General features: G+C 45.3%; 1 protein-coding gene across 3 annotated transcripts in view; it reads right to left on the bottom strand.

Moving 5' to 3' along the window:
* Window positions 1–4,677: 4,677 nt before the first annotated feature.
* CCNK (cyclin K) overlaps window positions 4,678–19,397 on the bottom strand; it is a 357,987-nt gene continuing 343,267 nt past the window's right edge. For all 3 annotated transcript variants that reach the window (XM_069208291.1, XM_069208290.1, XM_069208289.1), the window contains exon 12: window positions 4,678–5,935. In XM_069208291.1, coding sequence (XP_069064392.1) covers window positions 5,316–5,935 — 620 coding nt within the window. In that variant the 3' untranslated portion in view covers window positions 4,678–5,315. The remainder of the gene's footprint in view (window positions 5,936–19,397) is intronic.

The following is a 19,397-nucleotide window of genomic DNA, read 5'->3' as shown; positions in this document are numbered from 1 at the left end:
CTATGCAATAACCATGTTGGATAATTGCTAGAACCCAAGTGTCTGTAGTGATTTCCTCCCATGCTTTGTAATAATGACTTATTCTTCCCCCCACTGGTGTTGTGTGGAGGGGGTGAGTGACATGTGAGTCACTGTTTAGTAGTAGGGGTTTTGGGGCTCTGAAATTTTCCTCTATTTCTAGGGAATTGCCCTCCTCTATATTGTCCCCGAAAACCTCCTCTATACTGTCCCTGGTAACTGGACGGTGTTGCTTGTGAGGTGCTGGCTTGTGTGCTCAAACCCCAAAACCCCCCTCGAAAGGGTGTTTTACGGAATGTGCTGTAATTCCCTCTGCTCTGCGGGGAGTAGAGTGCGCCCATGGCTTTGGCAGTGTCCGTATCTTTTTTGAGTTTCTCAATCGCTGTGTCCACTTCTGGACCGAACAGTTCTTTTTCGTTAAAAGGCATATTGAGAACTGCTTGTTGAATCTCTGGTTTAAATCCAGACGTTCGGAGCCATGCATGCCTTCTGATAGTTACAGATGTATTAATTGTCCGTGCAGCTGTATCTGCAGCGTCCATGGAGGAGCGGATCTGGTTGTTGGAAATGGTCTGTCCCTCCTCAACCACTTGTTTGGCCCTATTTTGTAAGTCCTTGGGCAGATGTTCAATGAGATGTTGCATCTCGTCCCAGTGGGCTCTGTCATAGCGCGCAAGTAGTGCCTGGGAGTTCGCGATGCGCCACTGGTTTGCAGCTTGTGCTGCGACTCTCTTACCAGCTGCATCGAACTTGCGGCTTTCTTTATCTGGGGGTGGTGCATCTCCAGATGTGTGAGAGTTGGCCCTTTTCCTAGCTGCTCCTACAACGACAGAGTCTGGTGGCAGCTGTGTAGTGATGAAAACCGGGTCTGTAGGAGGCGCCTTATACTTTTTTTCCACCCTTGGTGTGATTGCCCTACTTTTGACCGGCTCCTTAAAGATTTCTTTTGCGTGCCGGAGCATACCAGGGAGCATAGGCAGGCTTTGGTATGAGCTGTGGGTGGAGGAGAGTGTGTTGAATAAAAAATCATCCTCGACCTGTTCTGAGTGGAGGCTTACGTTGTGAAATTGTGCTGCTCTAGCCACCACTTGAGAATACGCGGTGCTGTCCTCTGGTGGAGATGGCTTCGTAGGGTATGCCTCCGGACTGTTATCTGACACTGGGGCGTCGTATAGGTCCCATGCGTCTTGATCTTGGTCACCCTGGCTCATGGTGGTGTGAGCTGGGGAGTGTGATGGAGTTCGTGCTGGTGAGACGTTAATCACGGGCGGAGGAGAGGGTGGTGGGGTAACTCTTTTCACCACTTTTGGTTGTGGTGTCTGTTCAGTTTGGAACTCCAACCTTCTCTTTCTTCTAATGGGGGGAAGGGTGCTTATTTTTCCTGTCCCCTGCTGTATGAAAATACGCTTTTGCGTATGGTCCACATCAGTTGATTGTAGCTCTTCCTCAAACCTATGCTTTTGCATTTGTGAGGTTAGCGAGTGCTCTTCTGTATAAGAGCCTGAAGCTGGGTCGCTTGCAGTTTGTTTCGGCACCGAAACCCTGTCTGCGTGTTTTTTCGGCTCCGAGGTGACTTTTTTCTTTTTCGGGGCCGAAACCTCTCGGCATCGATCTTCTTCGGTGCCGCTGTCTCGGCGTCGAGCCGTGTCCACACCGGCATCGAGGCTTGTCTCCAGCACTTTCTCGGTCCCGAGAAGGCTGCGTGCCGGTGTCTCGACCGGAGTCGGACGATCTCGGCACTGTTTGGGCCTTTTTCGGTGCCGACGGTCGGTCACCGAATTTATGGGTGGAGCCATGGCCTGATGGCAGTGGCGTCCCCTGGGCCTTGTAAATCTTCCTCTGTGTGGTTTTCGACGTCTTACTCACGGTTTGTGTATCGTCGAATCCTTCGGAGTCCGATTCTTGGATCGAGAAGGTACCTTCCTCTTCCTGTTCCTCGAACTCTCGGTGGGCTGTCGGCGCGGACGCCATCTGAAGTCTTCTGGCTCGACGGTCTCGGAGTGTCTTTCGGGACCGGAACGCACGACAGGCCTCGCAGGTGTCTTCACTGTGCTCAGGTGACAGGCACAGGTTACAGACCAAGTGTTGGTCTGTATAGGGGTATTTATTGTGGCATTTGGGGCAGAAACGGAACGGGGTCCGTTCCATCGGCGTTCTTCAGCACGCGGTCGGGCCGACCAGGCCCCGACGGGGGATCGAAAAACTACCCCCGAAGGGCACCGGAGCTCTTCGATCTTCGATGCGGTGTTGAATCTAAGTACGCCGATCCCGAACGCAACAATACCGACGAAAATCTTCCGAAATTAGCTAACTTTCCGTTCCAAAACTCGGAGCGACAGGAACACGTCTGAACCCGATGGCGGAAAAAAAACAATCGAAGATGGAGTCGACGCCCATGCGCAATGGAGACAAAAGGAGGAGTCACTCGGTCCCGTGACTTGAAAGACTTCTTCGAAGAAAAACAACTTGTAACACTCCGGCCCAACACCAGATGGCGAGCTATTGCAAAACATGCGTATCTACAGCGACAGATGCCATCGAACATAAGTTTATTTGAGAGCATGCGTCTGCTGATTTTTTATTTTATTTTTGGCACCAAGCCGGGACTGGATGTATCTGACACAGCTGCTTGGTGCTGACCGTGGCCCAAGTGAAGATTTTGATCGTACACAGTTTGTGGAATGGTCTGCTGGTGTTGGGGCTGGAATGAAGGTGGCACTGTACTCACAGGTTATGCCAGCATAGTATTCTGCATTTCGAGCACAAACCCTGAGCTGTGTCCAGGCGAAAAGGAGCCCAAGTATGCTAGTGACACCCAGGCCTCCTTCTGAGGGTATACAGCTCCAAAATGGTCTGGCGGGTTGACGGACCTGCGGTGGGACATCTCAAGTTGTGAAGCTATCCCGCTGCGCCTTTAGGGACCAAACGGACTTATAGGCCTCGCAGGTGGCTTCCTGATGGTCCTGAGGTACAAGTTACACACCTGATGGAGATCAGTGCGTGGGTACTTGGCATGGCATTGAGGGCAGGATCTGAATGAGTCTGTTCTATCCCCAGGCACACATGGTGTGGAGGAAACGTGGAAGACAAATTCCGCCCCAACAGGTGAAGGCCCACCAGGGCTGCAGTCTATTTGAGTAGCCCCGCCGAAGTAAATGTCGATGGAGAGATGAGGGGGATTGAAAAGAATCACAATTGAAAACAATACAGATGGAAGGGTATGGAATAGACAACAACTGTGTTGAAACTGTGCAGGGGAGCACACATCCAAATCTGACTACGGAAGAAAACAATCTAACAATGGAGTCCATTCCCATGCGCTTTACCAGCAAGTGGAGTCACCACGCCACCTCGTGCCTCAAAAGACTTTCTTTGAAGAAAAACCTGCAAACTTTTAAGCCCAACACTAGATGGCGAGATTATGTTAAGCATGTGTAATCATAGCCTCGCCTGCCTCAAACATATTTTACAGAAGCTAATCAACTTCTGATGGATACTACTGCTTGTAAATGACACACCTAAATAATGAGTTCCACACCGGGGATCATGGTCAGGGGGCAGCAGGCGAAGGGCTATCCAAGGGAGGAGTGTTTGGGTGGCGAGTAGCACAAGTTAACCAAAGAAATAATGAAAAACAGTCCTCAATAAGAATCCATCACTTTGCACCAGAGTGGTCCAATAGTAATGTTTGGCAAAGGCATGCGGTCCGAAACCCAGTGAATATCAGACTCTGGTATGCCCACTGTGAGACCAGGGCATACTACCGGGTCCCCCAAAATGAACATGAATGTCGGCTGGGGAGTCTATAGTAGCCAAGGCATTGAAGAACTTAATGCAAAAAGTGACCCAACATGAGACAGTACACAGCTCTGTGTTTCATGCATAAAGGAAAGTCTACAAAGAAGTTAAAAGTGCCAAATTATTCACCATCACAAATACAATGCTTAGGGTCATGAGAAACTAAACAAATATCCATTAGTCTGAATGGTGATGCCAGTGCATGCAACAAGTTCAGGCAGAAGGCACCTATTTAGGGAACTGCGCAGTAGAAAGTGCAGAACTGAGGGAATTTTAAGTTTAGATCATGGCGAAATATTTGATGCAGAATGGTCCCAGCTGAGATCATGCATGTCACAACAGGATGGAACTCCCATTTGTGTCCTCCAGAAACAGGCAACTCAAAGCTTTAGCCTTCACATTCAGAGTCTGCCAGATAAGCTGCCACTGGGAAAATTAGATTTTACCAGTGCAAAGACTTCCGGCACAGGGACCAAGAGCTCACTTCACCTTGCCAGTTGAAATAATGCTTATAAGGTGACCTCTGACCTAAACTATTGCGGAAATATTGTGAGGAATTTAAAAATGGAAAGAACAGCTGCAGGCCAATAGTGGCCCGGGGCTGTGTAGAAACACTTAGCAGCCCTGAAAAGCGACAGCAGTGGAAAATATTTTCAGTTTCAGTCCAATATTTGGGGCATATTCATCATGCGAGTAATCTCAAGATCGATGCAGGCTTTAGAAATATCAGAAATATATATTTAACTTTTTTAAGAAAACTATGTTGAGAGGAGACCTGTGAAACTAGTGGCAATTTGTTGATTGTTCAAGTCCTTGTGTATAGTCTGGGAAAGTAACCCACATAGAAGAAAAAAACAAACATGATTCAGAACCAGTATTTATTTGGTTTCAAAAGAACTGCCCATGTATTTACACCCGTGTAGGCAACGTTACAGCGTTACAAGTTTACATTCAGATTCTGACACTAAAAAAAGACAAACTTTATGTACAGAGATTTGAAAAATAGGGTAAAACATTTCCCCAAAACGGCATTACCACGAAAGTGATCAGGAAAGTAAAAAAATACTTTTTGAAGTGATGTCTTTTTAATATGCAGGGAATCAAAAATGAAAAATAATTTGTATATTTATTAACAAACAGGAACAAAAAACCCATCATAATATTTTAAATTAATCTTCATGGCAATGTTTCGTAGGAAAGTAGAATTTGAAGGAATACTTTAAGCCAATATGGCTATAATAGCATACAGTGAATCAAGTGCTGAGATAATCCTACATCAACTCTGTACACTTTTCAAACTCTGCCATATACAGCACACAATGAAAGTATTTCACCAGAATATCATCTCATTTCAAAATATTTCTGAATACTGTATGCTTTTCTTAATGTAGCAAAGCACATGGCGTCATACATATGTTCCGTCTCAGTCTTCAAAGACAAACTGCTTTGAACTGTAAATTGCTACTAGTTAATAAATATTTACAACCGTCCATCATGTGCTATCTCATCCATGAGGAACGACCCATTCCTCCCACTGGTGGCATGCCAGGTGGTGGTATCTGGGGAGGTACTGGAGGTTGTCCTCCAGTGGGAACAGAAGGAGGCGGATAGTTGGCTGGAGGCATTCCCATTCCAGGTGGTGGATGCTGAGGAACTGAATGTGTTGGAGGCATTCGAGGAGGAGGGAAGTTAGGGTTGTATGAGGGTGGAGGAGGATATCCAGGATTAGGAGGTGGAATATTGGGAGGAGGGAAATTAGAAGGCGGAGGAACTGGAGGAGGGGGATTAGGAGGATATACATGTGGATGGTATGGCATGTTATGATGGGATGGTGGACCATACGACGGTGGCAAAGATCCGTAGGATGGACCTTCAGTTTTCATCAATGACTGGAGACTCTGATAACCCTCACCAGACATATAGGAATTGGTAGTAGACATTCCAGTTATGTAACTGCTAGGAGGGGGTGGAGGCCGGTGAGTAAGAGACAAAGGTTGATGTACAGGGGCAGTGTGTGACAGAGGAGGAATCTGGATTTTTGTGATATCTCCAGCATCGCCAGTACCCGTTTGATCTCCATCTCCAACTGGAACAGCTGTTACCTGAGGCGGCTTGCGATCTGAATGAAACAAAAGATTTCATTATTTTTCCAAACTGGTGTAATGTACCACTACACAGGACCACAAAACTAGTTCATCCTCAATGCCATTTAACCATGAGAATATAATGAATAGAGTGGGGTTCATATCATTTGTCTGACCAATATAGAATAAGTAACTATAAAGCGAAGAACTATATGAGTATTGTAATGATATGCTTCTGAATAACAAGAAAAAAAACTGAAATATGTCCTGAAATGTCAAAACAAAAATCATTGCCTCGCCACAATACTTTCACAGCACTAATGAACAAGTTACTTACCTTCGGTAACAAATTATCTGGTAGAGACTATCTAGCTGCAGATTCCTTACCTTAGAATTCCTGGGCGTCTGCATCGAATTAAGAATTTTTCTGCTGAGCAGTAATCTGCGCGCGCCGTCGGGTGGCGTAGTTCGGATCCGCGTGTGTCATCCGGATCCACTTGGTGCCGTCAGATTCGTTGGAGTAGTCTGTGATGTCACAGAATCCTATACAGACACTCTCCCGGCGCATGTATGTCAGTTGTTTTCCACAACTTCCAATGGCAGAAAGCACAGAGTCATGGAAGAACCACATTTTTTGTTTTTTTCTTCCTCAATGTTTGAGCAAAATGAAATGCCCAGGAGAAGGGTAAAAATCGGAAAAAATACAGTATATGCGTATATCTGCAGAGTGGGGAGGCCTGGGTGGGTGTAAGGAATCTCCAGCTAGATAGAGTCTCTACTAGATAATTTATTTTCGAGGGTAAGTATCGTGTTCATCTGACAGACTTCTAGCTGCGGATTCCTTACCTTAGAATAGATACCCAAGCTATAACTCCTGGCAGTGGGTTGCAAAGATTTACTTCACACAAGGAAGTCCTGCAGGACTGAGCGAGCAAAATGACCCTCTTCTCACCTGGCTATCCAGGCAGTAGTGCCTTGCAAACAGGTGAAAAGAAGCCCATGTTGCCGCCTGGCAGATGTCTAGTACCGGCACGCCTCAAGCTAACACTGTGGTAGCAGCTTTCCCTCTTGTAGAGTGAGCGCTCAAGCCCTCAGGAGGCTGCTTCTTAGCCAAATCGTAGCAGATTTTAATGCAGAGAATGACCCAGCACGAAATGGTTAGTTTCTGGACTGCCCGTCCCTTCATTGCACCAACCTAACCCACAAAGAGTTGGTTGTCCACCTGGGAGCTCTTTTGTGCGGTCAAGGTAGAACGATAACACTCTTTTTGGGTCCAGACAATGGAGACGCTCCTCTTCTTTAGAGGGATACAGTGGAGCAAAGAAGGTGGGAAGGGTGATATTTTGACCCAGATGGAAAGGGGTCACCACCTTGAGCAGGAAAGAGGCACGAGTTCTGAGGACTACCTTAACAGGATATATGTGAGATATGTCAGTCTTGATGATGAAGCCTGCATCTCACTCACTCTCCTGGCAGATGTGATCACCACTAAGAGGGCTGTCTTGATAGTGAGCAGCCAGAGAGGACAAATACGTAAAGGCTCAAAAGGAGCATACATTAGAAAAGTAAGCACTAGATTAAGGTCCCACTAGGGCACAACAAAAGGCGTAGGTGGAAATATATATACAAGCCATTTTATGAATCTCTGTACAATAGGGGACTTAAACAAAGACTGTTAATCAGGCAAGCAAAAAAAATCCGATAAGGCAGAAAGATTGCCCTTAAGAGTTCCTAAGAAGGAACTCTGTTGGGTGAGTGACAGAATGGACAGAAGGATATTAGAAAGAGAAGAAGAAAGAGGATCAATAGACCTCTTTGTACAATATAATATAAAACGTTTCAAACAGCAGGCGTAAACCGTCTTAGTAGAGGGATGCCTGGCTGCCAGAATGACATCACAGACTTCGGAAGGGAGGTCATAAACCATCAACTGCCGCTGCTCAATCTCCACGCATGAAGCCTCAGAGTTGACAGGTTTGGGTGGAAAACCTTCCTCTGCTGCTGCGACAGATGATCCTCCCAAAGAGCCAACCTGATTGGAGGACTGATGCTCATTTTGAGAAGCTCTTGATACCAGACTCTTCGTGCCCAATCCGGAGCCACTAGGATTACTTGGGCTGGGTTGTTCTTGATTTTCCTGAGAACTCTGGGCAGAAGTGGTATTGGGGGGGGCATACAGGAGGCCTGAGCTCCACTCACGACGAAAAGCGTCGCCTAGCAACAGCCGCCTTGGAAACTCCAACGTACAATACTGCTGACATTGCTCGTTCTCTTCGGAGGCGAACAGATCTAACCAAGGCTCTCCCCATTGCTGAAAGAGTCCTTGCGCCACCTCCGAATGGAGACACCATTCATGATCAGCTAAGCATCGCCGGCTGAGTTCGCCCGCTCTGGCGTTCAAAGAACCTGCCAGGTGTTAAACCACCGGGGTTATGTCCTGGTGTTCCAGCCATGACCAGAGACGTAGAGCCTCTTGACAAAGGGTCCACGAGCCCACACCGCCCTGCTTGTTGCAGTACCACAATGCGGTAGTGTTGTCCATGAACACCTGCACTACCTTCCCTTTCACAACAGGAAGAAATGCCTTTAATGCTAGCCGGATCGCCCAAAGGTTCAGCAAGTTGATATGGATTCCACCGGAGAACCCGGATTTCCACCTCTCCCAGATGGCTGCCCCATCCCAGAAGTGACACATCTGTCACTACTGTAAAATCTGGTTGGGAGAAGGGAGAGGAGTCTGCCTTTGACCCAATCGCAGTTCACTAACTGCCACTGCAGATCCTTTGCAGTTCCCTCCGAGATCTGAACCATGTCGGTAAGATTTCCCTGATGCTGTGCCCACTGGAACTTCAGGTCCCACTGCAGTGTCCTCATATGCCATCTGGCATGCTTGACTAATAGGATGCAGGAAGCCATGAGTCCCAACAGCCTCAGAGTCTGTCTCACCGAAATCCAGGATAGAGGCCGAAACATCGGTATCATAACCTGAATATCCTGGACTCGCTGCTCGGGAGGATAGGCCCGAAACTGCACTGTGTCCAGAATAGCTCAGAAGAAAGTGAGCTTTGGGGACGGAATCAGGTGTGACTTTGGCAAGTTTATAGTGAACCCCAGCAAGTGCAAGAGGTTCGCTGTAGTCTGGAGGTGGGTGACGAGAGCCTGGGGCGTCAGAGCCTTCAACAGCCAGTCGTCCAGGTAGGGGGAAGACTGAAATCCCTAACCTGGGGAGAAGAGCTGCCACCACTGCCATCACTTTCATGAACACCCAAGGGGCACTGGTGAGACCAAAAGGGAGCACGGTAAACTGAAATTGCTCATGGCCCATCTTGAACCGCAAGTAATGCCTTTGGGCGGGCAGGATGGAGATGTGAAAATACGCATCCTGCTAGTCCAATGCTACCATCCAGTCTCCTTGGTCTAGGGCAAACTAGACCTGAGCAAGAGTGAGTATCTTGAATTTTTCCTTTTTGAGGAAGAGATTGATGTCCCTTAAATCCAAGATAGGGCAAAGGCCCTTCTTTTTGGGAATCAGAGTAGCAGAAATAACAACCACTGCCTACTTCTGATATCAGGACCCTTTCTACTGCTCCCTTGGCCAAGAGAGCCGTAACTTCCTCGCGGAGAAAGACCAAATGAGCCCCAACCAGCCTTTTACTGGAGGGATGGAGGGAGGGAAAAACTGGAAGGGGAGGGAATAGCCATTCTGTATGATCTGCATTTGTCCGATGTGATGGACTACCAGTGAGGGAGATGAAATTGAATCCTCCTTCCAAACTGGATGGACATGGTCTTGCAGACCCATACTAGGAGGGCTTGGGCGCTGTGGAATGGGTGGGTGGGTGGGGTGGGTTGGGGGGTGGGGGGGAGAGGCTGTGTGGTGGCCGACCTCTGACCAGACCTCGTCCTCGCACGGGATGCTGTGAAGCTGGAGGACGGTGGCTAACCTATGGCTGGCGTGGTACCACGCCCCTTCCGAAACTTCTACACTGTAGTACTAAACAGCGTGCAATCACCGGGGTCAATACTATGGGCACCATCTACAGGAAATTCAAATGAAGACCAGCCCTATACCTTGCTCCAGGAATCCATTTTCATTAGATCCTATGAGCATCATCCAATCCAGTCAATTGAAGTATTTCTCAACTGCACGGAAAGATTGGTCTCTACATATTGTTCACTGTGCATAATGCTATCCCTCCTATTCACCTGGCCACCGTCCTTTGATTGCTTAGCCACTCCTGTATTTAGTGAGTACATAACAGTGTTCACAGCACTGCAATACACATGATGGTATGTTCAAAGGACCATGTCCTTTGCGTTAGTTACTAATTTGGCATGAACTGGAAAGGTCTCTGATGTTATCGAAAACTGATACTTTCCTCAGATGGAAATACAAACAGGCAGCACATGGGCTCGGCAAGGCTGGCTGTACAGGCTGGCTGTACAGGTTGGCTGCACATTGCACTCAAGTCATTAAAAAATGTGTTTCTATTACAACTAAACAAATCCACCATCTCCACATGCTTTTGGGCCAGGTGGTCAAGGAAGGGCTGGACTGCCAAAGTCGTCACACAACAAAGATCGTCCCAAGACCGCCAGCAGTCTGTGCATTCTTACAGTATGTAGAGGAGCTGAGATAGAAGCAATAAGAAGCTAGTGGACAGGAAACATTTGGGCCATGGAAAAAAAGTACTCAATAGTCCAAAAGCTCATTGTTCACAAAAGGTATCGAGGGGAGCAAGGCAACACTTCAGGACTTCAAATCCTGAGATACATATGTGACAAACATAAAATGTTTGAAATTATAGATCTTTCTCTAGGCAACCCATGGGTTTAAGAGTATTTCAAAAATCTATCTTTGTTTAGCACTGGAGGAAAAGAAATCCTACATGTTGACTTTTTAAGAACTAGGATTATGCCTGGAGGTCAAAAGGCGGATTTGCGGGAGGCGAGGAAAGGTTTTTATTTGGTTACGTATCTGAAACTGGTCTTTGAAAAAGCTCTTAATTTTGAAGGAAAAAACATGAAGAGGGGCAAACATCCACCATGCTGATGTTTGTTGTGGTGCTCTGTACCTTAAAGATTTTGAGATACAAATTATGTTGATGGTGCAACCTCTGGGTAATTCATTAGCACCTGGTCCTTGCTTTGGAATGTTTTGTAAAGTGAGAGGAGGTCCCCGTTTCTTAAAAGGCAACTGACACCTAAAGGAATCCAAGTACTAATGTTCTAGAGGACCCTGTAAGTGATTTTTCTCTAGATCGCATCTTACAATGGTAAAAATTATAGATGACATTGAAGGCATCAGAAGTGTGATTGGATATTCTATATGCAGTTAAGTCAGATAAAACGTCCAGGTGGATAGAAAGGCAATCTTGTGAATCAATCGCTTGTAAGCTACCAGTTTCTGATACACTCATGCTTATATGATAGGGTGTGGGGAGCCCAAAAGAAACACTGTCTGACACATTCACAAACTGGTACAAGGAGAAGCTCTACTTTCTAAAATACCAATGTCAATCAGCTAGAGCCCTTATGACAGAGAAGGTCTACACGACTCTTTTGAATAATTTGTCTAGAACTAATTTGGCACCCCCTCCGAAATGGCATGATACTTTCTGACATGAAGACTGGGCACAGATATAACAGGCCATCCAATGCCTGGAGAATAGAACTGGTGACCTTTCTGGGGGTTCCACACATGCATGGGCTTCAAGATTCTCTCTCTTCACAGATGGATCGAGGCAAAGCCCGGAGTGTAGAAAAAATTCTGAAAACAGAAGATTTAAGGGTTGTGCATCACTGTGAGGAACAGTGGTACAAAGTTTATTTTATGCAGTACCAGACTGCACCTGCCCATGAAATGAACAGATAAGAACAAATTATCTGCACCATATCCAGGTCTTAGACGTTTTGAACACTGGGATCAGGTCAGAGCCAGATCGTAAACTGACAGTCAAACAAGCTTGCCCATGGCTGATGTCTCTGTGGCCACAACTGATTAACGCAGGCCCTGCATTAACAATTGGCAGCATTCTGAAGATTAATTTATTACAAACAAGATAGTATTGTTTTGCTGGCGCATTCTGACCATTTTTGGGTAGAACAGCTAATGCAACCAAAAAGTCATGGCTAACTTGAGTCCGATATTTGTTTCAGACACTGACTTTTGATATCAAAAAGAAAATCGTAGACTAAGTTAAGTGCATGTGTGACAATATTATAAAGAAAGGGAAAGTGTCAGGGACTAGGCGAGGGGCATCTTTTTTTTCTTTTTTACCATAAGTCGAGGGACATGGGGGCAATTACACCTTGTCAATGAGGCTCACCTACAAGTCCTCTTAGAATGCACTAAGAAAAACACAAAATAAAAATTCCTGCGTTGTGCTGCTTTATGAGGTTTCTTGGGTAAGGCAAAGTTGATGTATGTCTCATGGCTTACTGGTACTACTATGGAAATTTTAATTAATGTGGCTGTAAAACGTTGCTTATCTACCTGCCCATCCTTGCCCACATACATATTATGCAGTAGAAATTTACGGTTCTGTATAGGGCTGTATTCTAGGGACAGAAGGTAGGAGTGTACATAAAAAGAGACATGTTTGATGAGGTGCAGGTACAATCATTTACCCAGGCGAAATTAGATTATAGTGTAAAAGAGGACACTACATTTAACTACATACAATACAGGCAACAGAGCATCCATCCATTTAGTCAGTGTGGGAGCAACCAGGGAATTAATCTTTTGTGAAAAATTCCTGCAAGCAAATAGTGATGATGCACACACACACAACAGCTTTAGTTCACAAACTATTATTAGACTCAGAGAAACACCAAATGAAGCTTCCTATTTGCCTTCGAAAGAGTTGTGGATTATTTAGGTAGAAGATCGGTGGGGACATTTGCAAAGAAAGGGTAACAGTTAGGTTATACATGCACAAGGAAGGAAAATTATACTCAGTCCTTCAAGTGGCATCTCACTTGAGTCAGGCTATAAACAACAGTGTTAGATCTTAGCTCTGCTGGAGAATGAGGGTAGAGAAGTGCCGTATCTAAAATCCTCCAGAAGAGACCACTTATACAAGAATTCTGGGACTAGGTAATGAAACGCAGCAAACAACTAACAGGGGCGAAGGTTCTGTCACAATTGGAAGCATTCACTATGGAATGGTGAGAAAATGGCAGAACTCAGCCACTACGTTACTTTATAAAGTCCCTGACAGTACATCAACAGCTACTTGCCTCTATGAGCTTCACTGGATCACGGCAGAGAATTCAATTTAAAGCCTTGTGCTCTATGCAAAAAGCAAGGACAGGTGTCAGACCACGATATCTTCAAGAGCTGGTGAGTCCTCATCAACCGATTCGTACCTAGCACTCAAGTTGCCTGTCCTTGTGCACAGTTCCTAAAGTTAGATGAACACGAGTGGGAGGTCGATCTTTTGCATATCAGGGCTCCAAGCTGTGAAATGCCCTACCTGAATCGCTTAGAAGCTGCACTTCTTTGACCACTTTTGAAAACAGTTCAAGACCTGGATGTTCTGAGTCGGTGAGACCTGTCGAACCTGACTTGTTGCCAAAGCAGAGGGAAACCCTGTGTGGACAGCTGAGCGCTACATAAAACTTGCTAATACACAATAATAATTACAATTTATATTAAATATAAGGTTTCTTTTAGACCTATATGGGCTATTTTTGCTTGTTATCAAAGTTCATCAGGTTAATATTCTGTTTGAGAAATATGGCTGATTTTCCTAGTAGACTGGAAGAAACCTCAGCAATTGCCTTAAGGCTTATCTATAGCTGTCGGGAAGACCAAAATACACTTGCAAATATTGATTCTGAAGTAGTTATAGGTTGCGATGTTCTCTAGACAGGAACAACCTAGCTTCCATGTGAACTTTTGAAAGGACTCATCACAAAACAAAATCGTGATGATTTTTTTTTTTTTTTTTTTTTTTTTTAAACTTAAGTGCAGCTTTAAACCATTCTTGTTACAGTTTTGGGACGTGAAGTCCTGGGAACATTAAAGACCTAAAAGGGCATAAGAAATGTAAGTCATAGACAGTGACAAGTTTAACCACCCAAGCTGGGAAGTAGCAGCTGACCTTACTTATTAGGATAAATGGATCTGCTAAATAAATATGTAATAAGGTGGAGGTGAAAATGTAACATTGTTTTACGCCTGTTATGGTTAGCAAGTGCCTGGTGAACTCTAATCAGTTCCCAAATTGAACATGTGCCCTTGTGGATGCATACAGTTTTTGCATTAAGTTTAGTAAATTGAATAATCTTGCACTGTCTAACCTACTGAAGGTGTTGATAAAGTAAATGAAGCAACAATAGACAGAATCATTATCTTGTGTTACCCCTTTCATAAATGACGGTCATAACTATAAGACAATGCTGGGACAGGCTCTGGATTCCATATGGCCCAGATCAACGCATCTTGTCTCAAGATAACCAATCCTCAAATATGCTCAATAGGAGTTTGGTTAAAACGTTGCTTTCTATGACCAGGATGGCAATATATGGACTCTATAAGGGCCTTTCATGTAAACTATGCAGAAGGACCCAAACCAGGTAATCAGAATATTGTGGCTTTGATAAAGACGATTTATGCAGCTCCTGACCAAAACCGCAGCTAAAGAGGCTATGTAGGAGAGGGATTTGCAAATTCTTTAAGGAGCTGATCAGGTTCTGAATCTCAGAGAGAGAAAAAATAAGTACTAAGGAGTGAAAGCCATGTGGGATTTAGTGATGCCCACATAAAGTTCCACACTTTTCATGGAGTTAAAATGTGATCTTGATCTCTTGCAAGTCACCATTGCTAAGCAACAGCAAACACCATAAGATCAGGGATATTTAGCAGTTTAGTGGAGGGCAACACTACTGTGAAAAACAAAGTAAGCCCTTCTCCACACCCTGGTTACACCAGTTTCAGAGTGAGGATAACAGGAAAAGAGCACCTACTTTGTAAATTATGTAAAACAAAGGCAATATTGCACAGTGATAGAGGTGCCAGATGTCTCACATAGGCAGCACAATTAAATCTTACCCGATGAAAACACCCACATATATTATATAAAACTACCCAAGTTTGAAGAGCGATCAGGGACTTCATAGTGGGAAGCTAGGTAGACATTTACAGGGTAGAGCTGAAAGGCACATTCTCTCTGCAAAGATGTATGTTATAAGTTGAACACTGCAGGGCCAGAGTAACACTGCCACTAGCACCAGTCACCTCATAGCACAAAAAGAGTTGGCAGGTAACCACTAGCATTTAAATAGGGATTAATCTTGGGTGTTCCCTTTTAGCAGAGTGCAGCAAAGAAAAAGGACTGTAGCCCATCTAGACTGCCTAAGACATTGGATGAAAAACGTAGGGCGGATAAGAAAAAAACATGAGGAAAGATGAAACAGCTCAAGGCAACCTGAAACAGCTTTTCTAAGCCATTCAGAGAACTTTCTTTACACATTCCAGTCAAAAGGTATGCAGCTTTTCTTAAGTATAACTGAAAAGGAAAGGCAAATAAACATCAATAACATTTGGTCACCAATTGCCATTAGGCCAGCCTATTCAAGCTCAACTTGTTTTCATTATCACTTTGGTACACTACTAGCCTCGCTAAAATCCTGGCACCATTGTGGTAGACAGCAAATAAAAACGTTAATGTAGAATGAGCCAATAATCATGGCATATATAGCAAAAATCCTAGCATATGGGACCACTTAGAATTATGACCGGAACATCAGAAGACTAACGAGGAAATCATAAAGGATAGTTTAGCCCATGAAACCACCAGACAAAAAGGTGCACCTTCTTCAGTCTCCCTTCATGAAATGAACTAGGACTGTTGAGGAATGCAGAATAAGGATAAGTTACTTACCTGTAAATCCTAGTTCTCTTCCAGGGGTATCCTCATCAAAGTCATAAACATTGAATATTCCCGCCCTTGTGCGGGGACCCCGGAGCATATATAAAATATATACACATTATACATGTGTAACAAACAGTCATGCAGGCTATCATGTTAAAAACAGGCTAAAATGCTTTATTTCTATGAAGTTTTTTTTTTTTTTTTTTTTTAATACTACAATAGAGCATAAATAAGTACCCAAGCTCCTAAAACTAGGCTTGGGGAAGTAAGCAGTAGCAAACTCTAGTGAAAAAATAGAGAAAACTGCATTGAAAAACAATGAAGCATTCTTAGCCAATAGGCTGCATGTAGGTTAACACAGGAGAACCATAAAAACTTTGGCACTGTGCCTTTAAGACCCTGAGCACCTCCAGTATCCCACCATGCCTCAGGGGTGAAGGAAAGGTGACAGTTGGTTCACAGTTAGGTCAGTTCTTTTTACGGTGACAATTTGTATAATTGAATCAAAATACTGTCTGTCCTGCACTTCCAGTAGACGTGTGTCCGGGGAGGAGGGTGGGTTGTTTATGACTTTGATGAGGATACCCCTGGAAGAGAACTAGGATTTACAGGTAAGTAACTTATCCTTCTCTTCCAGGGGATCCTCATCAATAGTCATAAACATTGAATAGATTAGCAAGCCCATCCCTAAACCCAGCGGACTGTCCGATAGAAGTGCAGGAATAGACATGACTTACGCAAATAAATTCCTTAGAGAGGCCTGCCCTACTTGGGCATCCGCTCTTGCATCTGAGTCTAAACAATAATGTCTTGTAAAAGTATGTACAGACTTCTATGTAGCAGCCTTACAAATCTCAGATATAGGAACATTGTTAAGGAGAGCAGCTGTAGCCGCTTTTCCCCTTGTGGAATGCGCTCTAGGCCGGGCTAGCAATTGTTTATTAGCTAGCTGGTAAGTATTAACAATACAAGAGACTATCCATCTTGATATTGTTCGCTTAGATGCTGCTTCTCCTGTCCTTAAATGACCATAGTTCACAAACAAGCGGTTAGAATTTCTAATCGATTTTGTCTTGTCCAGATAAAATTTCAGCACTCTTTTCAAGTCTAATGAGTGCAATGCTTTCTCAGCCGGAGTTTCCGGATTGGGAAAGAACGTCGGTAAAGTTATGGTCTGATTAATATGGAATTCTGACACCACCTTCTGAAGGAAAGATGGGTGAGTTCGCAGAACTACTCTATTGTCATGAAAAACCGTGTACGGTTCTTTTGCAGACAAGGCCTGGATCTCACTGACCCTCCTCGCTGAAGTAATGGCCACCAGGAAAGCCGTTTTCCACGTAAGGTGTTGTAAGGAAGCCTTATGGATAGGCTCGAAAGGAGGGCCCATAAGTTTTGCTAGGACTATGTTCAGTTCCCACGGAGGAGAAGGCCTCCGAATTGGAGGAAAAACTTTCTTCAAACCTTCTAAGAAATCCTTGACTACAGGTTTCGTAAAGAAGGATTCCTGAGAAGGTGACTTGCGATAGGCAGTAATAGCAGACAAATGTACCTTAATAGATGATACCTGCAGACCGGATTTCGCTAGGTGAAGCAAATAGGACAGTATGACGTCCTCCTGCGCCCGTATGGGATTATGCCCTTGCTGACAGCACCATATGTAGAATCTCTTCCACTTAAAAGCGTAGGAACGCCGCGTGGAAGGCCGTTTGGACTCTTTCAAAATGTTCATGCACTCCTGCGAGAGTCCTAGGTGCCCATACTGCAGGAATTCAGGAGCCATGCTGTTAAGCTCAGAGAGGGTAGGTTGGGATGCAGAATCCTGCCCTCCATTCTGCTCAGAAGATCCGGTCTGCACGGCAACCTCCTGTGAGGTTTTTCCGACAGGTTGAGGAGATCCGTGTACCAGAATTGTCGAGGCCATTGTGGCGCTATAAGAATCATTCTGGTCCTGGATCCGTAAAGTTTGCTGATCACTGCCGGAATGAGGGGAATCGGAGGAAAAGCGTAAAGAAATGTCCCTGACCAGTCGATCAACAGGGCATTCCCTCGAGATCCTGGACGGTAGAGCCTGGATGCGAAGTCTGGGCATTTCCTGTTTACATCGTCTGCGAAGAGGTCCAGTTGAGGCCGACCCCATTGCGCGAAGATGTATTCTGCGACTTCGTCGTGCAGGACCCAATCGTGAACGTCCTCCAGGTGTCTGCTTAGAAAGTCTGCTTCTACGTTCTGCTGACCTGGCAGGTGAACTGCTGTGATTGACATTCCTCTGGCCAGGAGCCAATGCCATATCGCTTGGGACTCTCGTGAAAGGGGTAGGGATCTCGTTCCCCCTTGTTTGTTCAAGTAATACATCGTGGTTGTATTGTCCGTCTGTATCAATAGAGTTTTCCCCTGAATTAGCGGTGTGAAAGACTTGAGAGCCAGATGGACCGCTCTGAGTTCTAGCAGATTGATGTGGTACTGCTTCTCCTTGTCTGACCACAGACCCTGCGCTTGAAAAGGACCCAGATGAGCCCCCCATCCCTGAAGAGACGCATCCGTTACCAGAGTGTCGGATGGAAGTACCTGGTGAAACGGAGCGCCCACTGACAGGTGAGGTCTGTGCATCCACCATCTCAATGACTGCAGTGCTACCTCCGGTAGCTGCATTGTGTCTTCCCAGCGACCTGTTCTTTGGCTCCAATTGGCCTCCAATGCCTCTTGGAGGGGTCTCATGTGGAGTCTGGCATTTGGGACAATAAAGATGCACGATGCCATGGAGCCCAGTAGTGATGTCACTTGACGTGCCGTAGGTGCGCTGGCTCTCAACAGGTCCTGGCACTTCATGTTTATTGAGGACAGTCGTTCCTCCGAAGGATACACTTTTTGTAGTTTTGTGTTTATGATAGCTCCTAGGTAGTGAAGACTCTGCGTTGGAGTCAAGGTTGACTTCTGGTAATTGACCTGAAGACCTAGAGCTTCGCAAACTCCTAGTACAATGTCCCGATGGCTTCTCGCCTGCTCCGGAGAAGAAGCCTTTAGTAGCCAGTCGTCTAGGTATGGATATATGTATATCCTTTGTCTTCGTAGATGCGCTGCCACCACTGCCATACATTTCGAGAAAACTCTTGGAGCAGATTTCAGGCCAAAGGGTAGAACCCTGAACTGGTAATGCTGTAACGCTACTCGAAAGCGCAGGAATTTTCGATGCTTTGGAGCTATTGGGATGTGGAAATACGCATCCTGCAGGTCGATGGAGCACATCCAGTCTCCCTGATGCAGTTGAGGGAAAATTTGATGAAGCGCTAGCATTCTGAACTTCTGTTTTCTTATGTATTTGTTCAGCAGTCTTAGATCCAGGATTGGCCTGAAAACTCCCTCTTGACCCTTCTTTGTTACTAGAAAATAACGGGAGTAGACCCCCTTTCCTCTGTGGGCAGGTGGAACCCTTTCTATGGCATTCTTTCTTAGGAGGGCGAGAGCCTCCTTGCGTAGCAAGGTGAGATGAGCCGGATTGTGTTTGGTTGGTGGCAAGTGTGGTGGAGGCTGCTTGAAAAGAAGAGAATAGCCATGTTCGACAATATTGAGCACCCATTTGTCTCTTGTGATAGAGTGCCACTCGTGAAGATGAGCA

This window comes from Pleurodeles waltl, chromosome 9 (genome assembly GCF_031143425.1).
Source record: "Pleurodeles waltl isolate 20211129_DDA chromosome 9, aPleWal1.hap1.20221129, whole genome shotgun sequence".
NCBI lineage: Eukaryota > Metazoa > Chordata > Amphibia > Caudata > Salamandridae > Pleurodeles > Pleurodeles waltl.
This window is presented reverse-complemented; position numbering and strand designations above follow the sequence as displayed.